This window comes from Salmo salar, chromosome ssa04, assembly GCF_905237065.1.
Source record: "Salmo salar chromosome ssa04, Ssal_v3.1, whole genome shotgun sequence".
Taxonomy (NCBI): domain Eukaryota; kingdom Metazoa; phylum Chordata; class Actinopteri; order Salmoniformes; family Salmonidae; genus Salmo; species Salmo salar.
In genome coordinates, this window is record NC_059445.1 from 72842600 (window position 1) to 72859546 (window position 16947).

Consider the following 16947-nt stretch of genomic DNA (forward strand, 5'->3'; position numbering starts at 1 on the left):
TGCTTTGATAACAAGGCTGCTGGCGAAAAAGAGGAGACAACCGCATTTCAAAGAATCTCTCTCAGAAGAACCAAGTCAGACAGATTGTTTTCTTTCCAATTAATGCAACTAAAAGAAGGGTGGCTGTTTAAATATTCATCCTCCTGTCCTGTCTTTGGTGAAGGTGACCTTGTGAGCATATGGTGTTTAACAAGACAGTTACTGTGTAGCCTTTTCAACTGCAAACACTAACCTAAATGAATTAAGCAAAAAGGCATGAGGGGGTGTGGTATGTGGCCAATATACCACGGCTAAGGGCTGTTCTTAGTTACGACACATCGCGGAGTGCCACAAACCCCTGAGGTGCCTTATTGCTATTTCAAACTGGTTACCAACATAATTAGAGCAGTAAAAATAAATGTTTTCCGTGGTATACAGTCTGATATACCACAGCTGTCAGCCAATCAGCATTCAGGGCTTGAACCACCCAGTTTATAATTTACATTATATCATATCTGCCACATGTCACTCCAAATCTGTTGATAGATGGTTAAAATAACAAACCTGTCATACTTGTATGTAAATATCTGACGTTTTCTGATTCAGTGTTTCTCAGGCCATTGGAATTCAACCAGTGTGAGCACTTATGAGATCAATTACACATTGACATTTCATATTAAATTAAATTTGAACACAAATCAATTTTGGCTTAACCTCACATAAGGCTATATAGGTTTTAAATCACTCATGTATTTGCAAATCCGTTATTGCATCAAGCCACATACAGGTATAACAGTAAAGAAAAGATGTGGTGGTCATTGGTACACATCTCAAGGAGAAACCATTGGTACATCCGTCTTTGCTGTAGGAAGATGTTGTTTACTGTGTGTGTCCAGAATACTCATGTGCCTGGGGCTGCGTATCAAATTGCACCCTTTTCCGTACATAGTGATCTCCATGGGCCCTGGTCAAAAGTAGTGCACTTTACAGGTAATAGGGTGCCAATTGAGAAGTGGCCTTGGTACGTCGACCATGACATTTAAGACCTCAAGAAAAGATTTTGATATATTAACGAGTTCATTTCCAAATTTCCCCCTCAGCCATAGTCATATCATACTCCCGAGTGGCGCAGCGGTCTAAGACACTACAGTGCCTGTTTTGAATCCAGGCTGTATCACATCTGGCTGTGATTGGGAGTCCCATAGGGCGGCACACAATTGTCCGGGTTTGGCCGTCATTGTAAATAAGAATTTTTCTTAACTGACCTGCCTAGTTAAATATATTGTTAAATATATATTTTTTTAATTAAGCCTTCACTTCAAGGTCAACAACTATGGTTGTATTTCAACTCTGACGAGAAAACAATTAGTATGCTAATGCCAAACATGTTAGGTCGTCCGATAGGTTTGAACTAATAACTGATAGAAGTTTCGATCTCTACTTGATGCTATTCACCCTCTCTGACTGCAACCCACCGGAAGACCTTCTGTGATACACTGTGGTACTTGTGTACACTCTGGTACAGTATGCTGCAAATTAACTATATGAACTGGAGTTTCTTTATACAGTAACAAAAAACACTAACAATGTCTATAAGTGCAAATATATGCTCTGATGAGCCATGTTGGGCAGCAATGCTGTCCTTAAAACTCCAAAACTCATGCTGGAGTCTGGCTAGTCATAGCACTGTTGACTACGGACCACACATTGCCCCTTGTGGATTCAAACCCTGCCTGCAGCTTTATATCTGTATGCCTGGACCTACCTGTCTCCCCCTCTCATTTGGGACTTTCCATCTAAATAAAGAGAATATACTAATAACTGAGGTTAAATCAGAGAAGCGGCATGAGCCAATCAAGGCCTCCGATCTTGGGGATAACAAGTCTGTGGAGTAATTATGACAACAGGGAGTCAAGATGGAGAGCCTGTCTGATGACGACATCTTTTCTGAATTAGTCCATATCAAATACTGTTCGCCTTGCTCAGAGCAAGGCAAGTAGGGAGGACTCCAATCTCAGCAGACAAGACTCAATTCTCTCCCGCCTGTGCAATTACACCGCAGCATTAAAGCTATTTTTCATTGAAAGTCCCAAGGCTAAGTGAAAACAAATGAGAAAGCACAGATTCATAGTCCTTGGCCAGGCCATGACTCATGCATAATATAATAGAACTGCGTTTCTCACTAATTCACCCCTCTCTCACTCTACATAAAGGATTGACACTAGGTTTGCTGGGGTGCCACAAAGGAGCGGCTGCGCCTGAAAATTACATCCAACGAAAGTCAATAGTTACTTAAAAAGAGGCAAGAACAGTGCAGAGGAAATGGCTGCAATCGGTTAGCCCGGAGAAGAGGAGGGGGATTAGGGGAAGGATCATGTAGGTCAGATAGGGACACAAGTCTGGCAATGTCACACAAACACAGATACACAGACAGACAGACAGACAGACAGACAGACAGACAGACAGACAGACAGACAGACAGACAGACAGACAGACAGACACAGAAACACACAGACCATAGCCTGTCTGAAGAAGAAGCTCTTATACCCCTCTCTCTGACCGCTATGCAGATGTGAGTGAGACTGCCTCTCCCTAACCTAATGTCTCTGTTGTCGGATGTGGGATGATAAAGGATGGGCCAACTAGGCTTTAAATCACCGTTGAGGATCATTGAGCAATTAGTAGTATAGTATCACTTTGAAAATGCCATTGAAAAACCATATTAATTAAAAAATTGTTGTTATTCACTGGAAATAAATAACTCAATCAGTGTAATTCACATTTTTGTTAATCTACAGATGTGGGATCTTAATTTTATCACTCTTTTATTGCTGACTTGTAGTGTATTTGCTTATCAAAAAGACTTCTAAAGTTTGGAATTTCCACTTAGAAATTTCAGACTTGATTTGCCCTAAAGAAAAATGTATCAACCCCTACAAAAATGTCCATTCATATTAATTCACATAATAATTCAAATTTCCTTTTGCTGCAGGATTATTTTGCTGAAGCAAACTGGCTCAAATTAATGTCCTACATCTGTAACTGTCAAATCCATTGTTTATGATGACTAACAGAAAAGTATTATGGGAAATGAGGAAACAAATGATACGCAGGAATTTTCATTTCATAATATTCTTTTGAACATTTCTTTGATAATATTCTACTTCCACACTGAGATGGAAGTACCAATTATGTAGTGAGAAGAAACAAAAACAAAGAGGGGGAGCACTAGCAAAAACAAATAAATATAATTGCAATAACCTGTCCCTAGGCAGGTAGCCTAGCGGTTAGGAGCATTGTGCCAGTAAACGAAAGGTCACTGGTTCAAATCCCTGAGTTGACTCCTGTAAGTTGCTCTGGATAAGCGTGTCTGCTAAAATGCAGTACGCACAACAGACAACAATTGTTACTTTGTGACACTGATCAACCAAACAGAATATCATAGATGAATGACTGGTGGCAAAACAAATACAACTTGTGTTTAGGTGACACTGAAAATGAGTCGCAAACACATGTGGTATTCCTCGGGTAAAAAGAGGCTTATGAGATACAGAATTCAACAGGACTGACCGCACATAAATCCATGGGATCACATAGAAAGATAACAAATTCATCCGATTCCACATGTTACCTTTCAAGTAGAACGAAAAGAGTCAAGTGAACCCCATGCATGGCTCATCAACGGACCCCAAAAGCACTGTAAAGAAATCAAATAAAAAACAAACTTTCCAGTGATAAAAGGGAGAAAAAAACTTGCCAGGTAGTTTGCTGCAGTCACACCAGGGTATGTAAGATCAAAACGAGTAACCAGTGCAGGCTGCAGGTAAGAAGTAAAAGACAACGTCACTCGCAAGTTAGGAAGACAAAAGAGAGATTATTACATAAAGATAGGGAGCTGCAGGCTATGGGGGTACACAGTCATACTCCACAGAGGGCAAAAGAGAGGGAGGGAGCCAGAGAGAGAGAAGGCGAAAATGAGAATGCAGGAGAGCAATGTTAGGGTTGAATGCGGATGAGAGAAAGTGAGAGAGTCTTACTTCCTGCATATGAGCCAATGAGGAAGGAGCCTCTAAGAAGCGCTCCCTTAGGGCCAGATTTAGTCATGTCCAAAGTCTGCAACTGTTTCATTCCCTTAACTGTTTTTAAGGGAATGGAAGGCAGACAACAGATAAACTTCTGGTAAAAAATGCTTAGTTAACCTGGCCCTCTAATGCTATAGCACCAGCAGCGGCTGTCCTCATTTCTATTTGTATGTTGGTTTTAACAAAGTTATCATTTCCCAAAGAACTCGAAATATAGTGAACCTAGACCACAACCCTATAACCCACCCAAACCCTAAAGCAAACTAGTGCCTCTTATGCACTGCTAAATGCTAGTCACTGTAACTAAGTGCCGTGCCAAACCAGGAGAACGGCCTGGTGAGCGCAAGTTAGCTCTTACCTGCAGAATTACCAAGATAGGTCGTACTCTCACCCGATGCTGTGACACAAGTAGGAGGGGAGTACAAGTTATTCCTCATGGCTCAGTCCCAGCTGGCTTTGAATAAAATTGATATCAGAATAACAGTTTCCAATGCAACCTGCTAAACATAAAACACACAGAATTCCAACGCCAGTTCTCTAAGAAAAATACTAAATTATGGAAAAGCAGCAAATGTGCCGCAAAGTTACATCCCTTACAAAGTCCCATTTTAATCAACAGACTAACCTAACTACACATGCAATCGTTGTAGAAACTCACCTTTCCTTTTGAGTTTTAGGGACTGACTAAAGAGAAAGAACCACGCGGTTGGAAAAATAGTCTGAATTTACCCGAATCAAAGCTTACCAGTACATAATGAATCTGCATTTCAAAATCTCCTCAACAACATTGAGTTTTTTGTCCACAGCCTGTCAACGACTCCATTCGGCTGTCATGGCAGATATTGGCCCACTTGTGTTACAGTGTTGTTTCAAATCCAAGACCTGCTTCCGTTGATATGTGGTATCCCTGTTTTGAGCCCTTCTATCAGCGACAGTGGAGTTGGGACGGGCAGCATTTGATCAATTCCCTGTCAGCTGTTAAGTTGCTATCATCCAGACACTGGGCTGTCACGTCCAACTCAATAATAATATAACCTTGCAAAATATTGGTGATAACGCTGCAGATTTTCAGGCACTCTAAGCTATGAAAGAGAGTCGTCACTTTCATCAAAACCAGACTAGAATACTGAGTTTCTTTGTGACATTTGAATCTGTGCTATTGAGGGCAAGGTTACCCACATACCCACAGAGAGAAAAAAGCTTACAGTATGTGTGATTTCTCCTCCATCCCTCTCAGTTTACGTGTCACAGATTGCAAATTGGCTCCTATATCCTATTCCCTATATAGTGTACTACTTTTGACCAGGGCCCATCGGGCTCCGGTCAAATGTAGTGCACTATATAGGGCATAGGGTGCCATTTGGGACAAAAGAACAAGTTGATCTGTTGCCTAATCTCCTCACAATACAATCTAAAGTAGGCTCAGGGTAATGCCCATCACATCAGATATTTCTTTATCTGAACGAGATAGGGAATGTGGAGACTAAAAAGGCAGTCTATAATAGTATCCAACACAATCTCCAAATAAAATTGAGGCTTCTAAGCCCACAAAAGATTTTATTACATCAGATACACAGGGGTCAAGAGAGGAGGCCTAGAACCGGACCCTTACAGGAAAGATATTATATCAGTCAGCCAAGTATTCAATTAAATATACTGCAGGCCGGTGTGTTACTTTGAAGAAAAGAAAATATATAGAATGTATTTTATTTTGTGGCACCTTTATCTAGTAATAATTAAGTATTAAACATGAATCCTATTAGTGGAATATGAACATAAGTTCTCTGCTGCTTTACCTTTGTTTAAAAAAAATATACAAATAAATAAAGATTAGACTATAGTCAGATTCGAACATTGACAGTTTTCTACAAAAGTATTCTAACATTTTTATTTTTATTTCAAGCACACCTTAATTCAAATTAAAATGAAATCCGGGACAAATCTAAATATATTGTCACTCGACAATCTACCCCCTGCAATTCACTAACGTCCTGTCCAGGGGGTGCTACAGAAACAGGAGACGAGCTACTGCCCTATGGGCCATTCTACTAAAACTGTGCATGCTGTTTGTACTGGTCAGAGGTGCTTAGCGTATATACATTCTCCTTTGGTTCACATTCTGTTCCACATTGTCCCCAGCTGGCCCGCATTGTGTTCTGAGCTCCAGGGTAAAGTTACCCTAGGTACTGATCAACGATCAGCTTCAATCCAAACCTTAACCACTAGTGGGGAAAATTATAAACTGATCCTAAATCAGTATCTAGGCAAACTTCACCCAATAGTGTTCTAGCAACAATGGTTGTTTTAATGAGGCTTATTTAAAACTGAGCACTTACCGCCACCTGCTGTTCATCTACTTTATTACAATCAGGAAACACTTGGGAAGTGAATGAACATGACTGAGTAAAATACAAGATAGTTTGGCAATTGGCTTGTAAAGTAATCTCCTTATTAATATATGACTTAAATGTAAATGTATATTCTCATTGTTTGAGTGCCATATCAACAAATCTATGGAGGACTTTATTTAACATGAATCAATGAATGTATAAATCCTTTTTCCATGTGGTCAAGCACGTCAGACACCCCCCCCACACTTTTGCATAACAGCAATGTTCTCCACAGCAGCAATGTCTGTTATTTATGCTAATAATGCACATTTGTGCTAATACATGTTAAATAACCTTTTGAGTGACGTACATTACCAAGTGTATTATAAACCCGGGAAGTTTAGGTTCTGGATGCTGATTGGCTGAAATAGCATTTCAGCCGAGTGCATTTCAGCCGTGTGTATATCAGACAATATACCACTTGTTTACTGTTCTATTTAAATTGGTAACCAGTTTATAATAGCAGTAAAGGCACTTGGGGGTTTGTGTTATATGGCCAATATACCACAGCTAGAGGCGGCATCCAGAAATGCCGCTTCGCGTCGTGCATAAGAACAGCTCTTAGCCGTGGTATATTGGCCATATACCACAGCCCCTTGGGCCTTATTGCTTAAATATAACACACCCCCTTGGGCCTTACTGCTTAAATATATTCCTTTAAAAAGTAATTAAATCATAACCTTTCGTTATACATTTTTCTAAAATAGTCTAATGCATCCATTGCAGATATAAAACAGCCCATGTACATCTCATTTCAAGAAAAAAGAGATCCTTTAGTCATTGAACATATGGGTCATGTTCATTAGGGCATGTAGTACACACTTAGAAAAAAGGGTTACAAAAGGGTTCTTCTTCGGCTGTCTCCATAGCCGTCAGGGCTATGTGATTCACTTTTTTTTTTATTATAAATAAATAAATAATAATTTATACATTTGGGTGAGGTTTTTTTCTCGCCTGAGTAGCCTCGTTTCACTGCCAAAAATTAAATTAAACCATCTAGTGTTCAGCGAAATAACAACACAATGTCAAATACAGATAGCCTAGTCAAATAATTAACATCCAATCACATTAACCGTTACTCTCACGTGGGAAACCTTCACTCTTGCGCAGACATTTAGAAACGAAACACGACAATTTGAAAAATATGCCACGGTATGTTTTTTGGGCGAGAATAAAGACGACTTTCGAGTAGTAAGACGTATAAAAGCAACAGATCCCATTAACCAACAGTTACCATTTTTTTGACTGTACGCTTGTTTATTCCATGTGTAACTCTGTGTTGTTGTTTGAGTCACACTGCTTTGCTTTTTGTAAATGAGAAGTTGTTCTCAACTGGCCTACCTGGTTAAATAAAGGTGAAATAAAAAAATTACAAAATAAAAATAAGAATGGGCTAGAAGCATCTTATATGGTGAGCTACCGAGTGGCTAAGACAGGCAAGCCCCATACTATTGTGGAGGACTTTATTCTTCCTGCTGCCGCGGATATGGCTGGAACAATGCTGGGGGAAAAGGCCCAAAAAAACTATACAGACAATGACTTCATCAAACAACACTGTTTCACAATGCATCAGTGACATGGCAAGAGATGTTTATGAAACAATTACTGCTTTGCATACAAGCCAGTGAATTCTATGCGTTACAGCTGGATGAGTCAACAGACGTGGCGTGCCTTGCACAGCTCCTGGTATATGTCCGTTACGTTTATGGGGCGTCAAATAAGGAAGACATCCTCTTCTGCAAAACCACTGGAAACCAGGACAACAGGAGATGATATTTTTTAAGTACTGGACAGCTTTGTGACATGAAATGGACTTTGGTGGTCAAGATGTGTTGGTATCTGTACTGATGGTGCAAAAGCCATGACAGGGAGACATAGTGGAGTGGTAACACGCGTGCAAGCAGTTGCTCCCAATGCCACTTAGGTACACTGCAGCATCCACCGAAAGGCTCTTGCTGCCAAGGGAATGCCTGACAGCTTGAAATATGTTTTGGACACTACAGTGAAAATTGTTAACTTTGTAAGGACCCTGAACTCTCGTGTATTTTCTGCATTATGCAATGATATGGGCAGTGACCATGTAACGCTTTTACAACATACAGAAGTGCGCTGGTTATCAAGGGGCAAAGTATTGACACGTTTTTTTTAAATTGAGAGACGAGCTTAAGGTTTTCTTTACTGACCATAATTTTCACTTGTCTGACCGCTTGCATGATGACGAGTTTCTCACATGACTAGCCTATCTGGGTGATGTTTTTTCTCGCCTGAATGATCTGAATTTAGGATTACAGGGACTCTCCGCAACTATATTCATTGTGCAGGACAAAACTGAGGCTATGATTAAGAAGTTGGAGCTCTTTTCTGTCTGCATTAACAAGGACAACACACAGGTCTTTCCATCATTGTATGATTGTTTTGTGTGCAAATGAACTCAAGCTTACAGACAATGTCAAATGTGATATAGCGAAGCACCTGAGTGAGCTGGGTGTGCAATTACGCAGGTACTTTCCCGAAACGGACGACACAAACAACTGGATTCATTATCCATTTCATGCCTTGCCTCTAGTCCACTTACCAATATCTGAACAAGAGAGCCTCATCGAAATTGCAACAAGCGGTTCTGTGAAAATTGTATTTAATCAGAAGTCACACTGCCAGATCTCTGGATAGGGCTGCACTCAGAGTTTATTGCATTGGCAAATCGCGCTGTTAAGACACTGATGCCCTTTGCAACCACGTACCTATGTGAGAGTGGATTCTCAGCCCTCACTAGCATGAAAACTAAATACAGGCACAGACTGTGTGTGGAAAATTATTTAAGACTGAGACTCTCTCCAATACAACCCAACATTGCAGAGTTATGTGCATCCTTTCAAGCACACCCTTCTCATTAACCTGTGGTAAGTTATTCACAATTTTTGATGAACAAATAAGGTTTTATATGTAAGATGGCTTAATAAAGAGCAAAATTATTTATTATTATTATATTATTATTTGTGCCCTGGTCCTATAAAAGCTCTTTGCCACTTCCCACGAACTGGGTTGTGACAAAAACTCACACTCATTGTTATGTTTAATAAATGTATCATATAGTGTGTGTGTGGCAGGCTTACAATGACAGCAAAAAACAACATTTGAGAGTGCGCTGACCCTGGTGCTAGAGGGGGTATGCAGCTGGAGGTTGAATGTTTGAAGGGGTACGGGACTATAAAAAGTTTGGGAACCACTGCCTTAGGAGAACCCTTTTTGGGTTCCATGTAGAACCCTTTATGGAAAGGGTTTTACATGGAACCCTAAAGGGTTCTAGCTGGAACCAAAAAGGGTTCTTCAAAGGGTTCTCCTTTGGGGACAGATGAAGAACCCTCAATGGTTCTAGATAGCACCGTTTTTTTGAGTGGACAATGTTTAAGAGTTTCTTACTGGACAATTCCAGGTAGTCCTTCCCTATTCCAGTCCATTTCCTTACATTTGGTGCCTAATGAAATGAACATGACGACGTACTTTTGTTAGCAATAGGGCACCGAGTTGCACTAGTTATGAGAGGCTTACCGAAGACTCAGGACAGGAACCACAATAGCTTTTGAATTAATCAAGATAGTGAGAGAGGGGGAATGGCTAAGAGGAATGAGAGGAAGAGATAGGGAGAAAAAGAGAAAAAACAAGGGAGAGATAAGAGAGAAAGAGAACAAGGCTAACAGGGAGAGGAAAGAGGGGAACGAGGGACACCATGTTGGCAGCCACGCATGGTGTGGTTTGGCAAGTTCTCGTCAGGGGCTTCCCAGTGAGAAAAACTGGTTGGCACAGTTTTGCTGTAGAAATTACTTTTTTTAAACCAATTTTGCTCACTGGGTTGTGGGTGCAGGACAGGACATTTGCTGACCTTGAGCGGGGAGATATGGGAGTGGGACACGTAGCCATGCACATTCTCAATCTCCGAGAGGTTCTTCTCCGACACGTGCACCAGCTCAGGGGCGCGCACCTCGTTGGTCAGCCGCGGGAACCCGTGCTCAGGTGGAGAGTCCTCATCTTGATAGCGATACTGCTTTAGAAAGGAGGAAGAGGAAGAAAGAGAGGAGGAAAAGCGGTGGAAGGACAAAAGGAGCACAGAGGAAAAGAATAAAGAAACCATCAGAATGACGATAACTAACAGATTGACATACATTTAAATTCCACTGTGAACCATGCTACTTGTAGAGAAATGTTACAAATTCACATAATACATTGACTAGGCTTCATGTACATATAGCCCAATTCTGTGGCCCAATGAAATGAATGATGACACATCCTCTGTGATTGTTAATTCTACCCATGAAGTTCATATGGCACTGCTTCACCACTACTAAACCGTTGTGAAATGAGAGTGAAAGCTGTGTCCCATTGTGGATCTCGGGGACAGAAGGTAAGGGAGGTCTTTGCCAGTGAGCATGAATCTGCGACAGCCTATGTAAGTGTGAACATGTGGACTGAAACATGGTAGCCTAATTCTAATTGGAACGAAAAGTGGGAAAGTTGCACTTCTTTTCACAGTGCCTTTTTGTGGAATAACTAGCATCGGGATTCAATCAAAGGCGTGTTGTTGACAGATGCATTGCATTTAAATACAATTTCCCTCACCCTAGCGGAGATGGCATTCACGGTAAAGCTGAGGAAGGCAGCTCGAGCATGAATGACCTTTAAAAGTCAAGTGCAGTGCACTTGCTGACAACTCGCCTTGGATTGAATCCTGGCTCAGGTGAACATTGCTACAGTTGGTAGCAATAACAAGAGGAAATGACTGAAGGAGTGTCTTGATGAACTGATTCTCTGAACTTGCCTTGGAATACAGTATGCTACCATATCGTTCTTATGGCAAAACAAGACAACGCTTCCTTTCTCTTCTGATTGTCTGTCTTCCTGCCTACACATAGGTCATATCATGGCAAACTAATTCAGCTTGATTTTTCGCATGACGTGTTTCTGGATGTAACATTTTTTATAGTCATGCCTTAAAAAAACAGGCAAATCTGTCTATTATAAACCTACTAGGATAACTCTTTGAATAATACAACTATATACACTGAGTATACAAAACATTAAGAACAAATCTATTGATGTCACTTATTAAATCCACTTCAATCAGCAAAGATGAAGGGGAGGATGGGCAAGACAAAATATTTAAGTGCTTTTGAACGGGGTATGGTAATAGATGCCAGGCGCACTGGTTTGTGTCAAGAACTGCAACGCTGCTGGGTTTTTCACACTCAACAGTTTCCCGTGTGTATCAAGAATGGTCCAGCACCCAAAGGACAGACAGCCAACTTGACACAACTGTGGGAAGCATTGTAGTCAACATGGGCCAGCATCACTGTGAAACGCTTTCGACATCTTGTAGAGTCTATGCCCGGATGAACTGTGGCTGTCCTGAGGGAAAACCTGCAACTCTATACTAGGAAAGTGTTCCTAATGTTTGGTATACTCAGTGTATATGCCCACATAGCTCTAAAATGTTCAAACCAACTCGAAACAGTATCGAATAAATATATTTCCATCAAGCTAATACTGTACGTCCCTTATAATCATCAAGCATACTGTATACTGTCCCTAATGTCAACCTATTTGATCCTGATGGAGTGATGAGGGACAATATCCCCAAGGCCTGAGTCCCTTATGATATGATATGAAAGCAGTGAAGTCATCTCTGTGTACAGCACAAGAGTGGCTAGTGGCATGCGAGTGGCATGGATGGGTGCCCTGCCTGAAGCATGGGGAGAAGGATGGCATGAAGATGGGGCCTGAGGGACAGTGTGAAGGCCACTCTCTCACCCAGGGAGTGCTCATCAAGGCGGGGTTCATGCATGCCGGGGGCGGGCCAGTGTGTGGGGACCCCTGCACCGCTGCCGGCCTGTTCTGTGGACAAGAGAGAGCATTCTAGCTTTGACCACAAGGGGGAAACCCTTAACATGATATCTGCACAACAATACAAAATGTCTGCTAGGCATCTCCATTCTATATGTGGTACAGGCATGGCTCAGCTGGTAAGATCGTGGTGCCGCCAATGCCAAGCATCCTTGGTTACAATTCCACATACACATACTATTGCTTTGGATAAAAGCTTCTAGCAAGTGGCATAAACTGCAAAAGATTATCTTATGGCCACAGAAATGATTTGAATTCCAAAATTATGTGCAATTATCATAACATACCGCTGAATCCATTTTACCATCAAAATGAACTTTGTTGTATCAGAGGACCTCTTTCCCAAGGGAGAGCCGGGTCGTATATATCACATGTCTAAGAGTAGGAGTGCTGATCTAGGAGAATCTTTGCCTCATAATGAATCAGATCATTATGGACAGGAAGGACCTGATCCTAGCTCTTCTACTCTGAGATAGATGATACATACGGGCCCCTGTATACTTCAGCTGATGATATCTTTCAATCTCTAAGTTGAGAGGACTTGAAATTGTACTGTGTCTCAAGTTAAACAACACATTTGTCCAACTCAGGAATGCATGTAAACTCAGTAAAATGTGTTATGCAAACGGAAAAAGGAAACAGTGCACGTAAGAGCACTGAGATGCCGACTCTCACACACACACACACACACACACACACACACACACACACACACACACACACACACACACACACACACACACACACACACACACACACACACACACACACACACACACACACACACACACACAGGAGAGGGGTGCATGTGGGGAGCCGAGTGCAGTGCCCGGTTACCCTGTGACAACATGGCCACTCCAGATGAACAAAGAGAGCAGATAAAGGAGGCAAATCATTTCACATACGAATTTTCAGAAGGAATTAAAAGTAGTATGGGTTGCTTTTCCATGACCAGAAGAAATTCAGTTGCACTTTACATTCCAGTGCACTTATTACAGTGTAATTATTCCTGTAATTACAGCAAAACAAATATTGTAATTACTCATTATTACACTGTACTTCGGGGTTACTTAGGGATACGGCTAAAGAAAGGGTTAGTGTTTAATGAGTAGTTACAATACTACTTACATTGTAATGACATGAGTAGTTACACAGTAATAATGGCACTGTAATGTAAAGCGTTACTCAGAAATCTTATTAGCCCTAAAAGTATTCTGTGATTCTTTGTCACATTCTTTTTCTGTTTGGGTATAATTGCATTTCATTCCATCCCTCTGCAGAGGTACCCTGAGTATACAAAACATTAAGAACACCTGCTCTTTCCATGATATTGACTAACCAGGTGAATCCAGGTGAAAGCTATGATCCCTTATTGATGTAATTTGTTAAATCTACTTCAATCAGTGTAGATGAAGGAGAGGAGACAGGTTAAAATAATATTTTTAAGCCCTGAGATAATTGAGACTTGCGTATGTGTGCCATCCAGAGGGTGATTGGGCAAGACAAAAAATGTAAGTGCCTTTGAACAGGGTATGGTAATATTAGGACGTTCTTAATGTTTGGTATACTCAGAGTATACCGATGCAGTGATATGCTAATGTGTGGTAGACCCATAAGCAGGCACAGTTTACTTGAAGTTGTTTAGATACTGTATGACGGATATAACACATATACTACCACCAGGATTGTAATGTCTTTGTATTACAAGTAACCACTAAACTTTGCAACAGTAACTACTTTAAACAAGCATTTGGCAAGTTGTGAAGCTACAATCTGCAGCTGAGTACTGTAACTAACAACATTCTGGTTACCAGAGTAGTTCTGGAATAGCTATATTGCATTAGAGTGAGGTAATGTAAAGTGTTACCCATTAAGACTGACTTTTTATAGTGGCCTACATGTTCAGGCTGCCAGAACCTCTCAAAATCATTGAGACATCATCCAGAAAGAGCAGAGCTTAGCTAAGCTGTTTCTCCCTTTGAACATGAGTCATCTTGAGCCACCATTGACAACAGTGAGTGTGTGTGCATACAAAAAGATGCTTGCCAAACTCAATACATGTAGAGGATGGTGGTATAGTGAAAAGTCTTTATTCAAAGCATCGGAAATGTATACATAGTTAGGAGATAGTTCACTCCAAAATTATATTTTAGTATGCTGTTCATTAGTCCACTGTTAATTTGGGCTAGTTTTAGAGTTTGTTAGAGTTTTTAGTTAGGGCTGTCAGAGTTAATCAGTTAACTCAAGTGAACTTTTTGTAATTTTACCTTCACACTTTCAATTGTGATTAATTGCATCGTCTGAAAACATTCAAAATACACCAAAAACATAAAAAATACATAATCTATACAGCTAAAAACAACAATGTGATGTTAAAACAAGTTGAAATTGAGGTAAAAGAAAGGATTGGATTCAACCACCTCGATAGCTTGCTAGCAAACATAAAACCGAAACATTGAAGCGATTTAGACCAGACTGTATGCTGGAAAAACACTCGGTTTGTTAATTTTGATTAAAACAAAACCGCTACTAATTAAATACGAATACCAAACGTGTTTTAGCGTGGATTCCGTGAGTGCTAGCTGGCTGTACTACAGACACCTGTTGTCGTTGTGGGAAAGACTCATTGTTATCTTTTTGTAAAACAACTGGTTGCAGTAAAGAGCCAACCTGGATACTAAGGAGATCCTGAAGGAAATTGACGTGTACCAACAGCTTTACGCTATGGAGGAACAACATACTCCATCATGGAAAGATCCGACTACCTGACAAAAGAACTTTAACCCGACAAAAAAAAAAAAAAACTGATTCATCTACAGACACAGAAGATTTACTTACCGTTGAAGTAGAGGCTAGTGCTAGCAGGGCTGAGGGGGAGTTTGGAGTTTAGCCAGAGTGACATTCTCACACTCCAAGGAGAGAACAAGGCACTCACAGCCAAGGCTAAAATCCACGATTCCAACATGGATTGTCTACTCAGGAAAAACAGGGTGATGAAGGAGTTGCTACTGGACACACGGAATCATAGCATGGCTGAAAATCTATTTTTTTCTGGGATTCCTGAGGACGCATCCAATAATCCAGAGGGCGCGATCAGAGAATTCATGAAATCCGCCTTGAAACTTCCTATAGACTGTAAACAAGGTGGCTTTCCACAGAGTACACAGACTTGGAGCTCGGAGCGACAAGACCAAGGGTCTCCAACCGATCATAGAACAATTTGAACACTACCAACAAAAAGAGCTGATCAAAAACAGGGGAAGGGAGCTTAAAGGGACCAAATTCGGTCTCAATGACCAATTTCCAAGGGAGATAAATAAACGTCATAAGAGACTGTATCCGGTACAGAGGCAACAGAGGGAGAAGGGTAAGCGTGCCTTTCTCATTGTGGACAAACTCTTTATAGATGGACAGCTATTCCAAGACAGCTCCATAACACCATGCCTGTACTAAATTCTACTGGGACTTCAGGTTACGAAAAAAAGAAAGCATGGGAACTGTACAAATATCTGAGCACTATGAAGTGGATATGAACACACACGTACTAATTTACATGCTCGCTTACACATACACACTTATACATACACACACACACCTAATCTCGCTCTCTTCTCTCACTCTCTCTTTCTCTCCTCTCCCTCTCTCACCTCTCTCTCTATTGTTGAGAACTCTTTTATAATTTAATATGTTTCTTGTTTTTCTATCTTTTTAATGTATTTGTCTTCAAGTTTATATATATTTATAACAAGCAAGGGGAAGATATCAGAGTAGGGACATTGGGGAATAATAACATATTCTACGGAATACATTTGTACTGTAGTGAAGCCGTCTCTAGAGTAATGCAAGGTCTCTTTCATGATCGTGTGAAACGTCAATTGCTATGGAAATGCTGGGATGTGTTTTTCAATGATGTTAAAGGTAATTATGATGCAACTATGATGGTGATACAATATGGATTACAATTATCATCATGAATATTAAGGCTATACGCACTACATGTTACACACATAGACACTCAACCATGCAAATTGGCAGAGTGATTATTTATTTGGACAGCACACATTATAGTCGTACTCTTATACAGACATTGTACACACTCTCACTAAATCACATCCAATATCATACACATCAACCTACTCAGATTTACTACACACGTAATATCTTGTCTCAATTTTCTAACATCTGTGGCATTGGCTCACAGGCAAACAGGCAAGGAAATAAAACAAATATTGCTAGAACCTATTTATTGAATTGTAAATATCAGACTTTTGAAAGCTCTAATTTTGACCGTCATAAGACCTCTGATGGCAGTAACTTTACAAGTACTAATTATGGTCAATTTAGACTGAGAATAGTATCTAGTTTTTATTTTATTTATTTATTTTATTTCACCTTTATTTAACAAGGTAGGCTAGTTGAGAACAAGTTCTCATTTGCAACTGCGCCCTGGCCAAGATAAAGCATAGCAATTCGACACATACAACAACACAGAGTTACACATGCAATAAACAAAACATACAGTCAAAAATACAGTAGAACAAAAGAAAACAAAATGTCTATATACAGTGAGTGCAAATGAGGTAAGTTAAGGCAATAAATAG

The 16947-nt window shown here is 40.4% G+C and overlaps 1 protein-coding gene across 16 annotated transcripts in view; it reads right to left on the reverse strand.

The window, feature by feature from the left end:
• Positions 1 to 16947, reverse strand: part of LOC106603804 (disks large homolog 2) — a 325722-nt gene that overhangs the window by 160468 nt on the left and 148307 nt on the right. For 14 of the 16 annotated variants that reach the window (XR_006769672.1, XR_006769671.1, XM_045717317.1 and 11 more), the window contains 2 exons: positions 12254 to 12337; positions 10332 to 10493 (listed from right to left, as the gene is read on the reverse strand). Coding sequence is in view for 14 of the 16 variants with exons in the window: in XM_045717317.1 (XP_045573273.1) it covers positions 10332 to 10493; positions 12254 to 12337 (246 nt within the window). In the remaining 2 variants the exon portion in view is untranslated. The remainder of the gene's footprint in view (positions 1 to 10331; positions 10494 to 12253; positions 12338 to 16947) is intronic. The other 2 variants (XM_045717307.1, XM_045717311.1) reach the window with 2 other exon arrangements.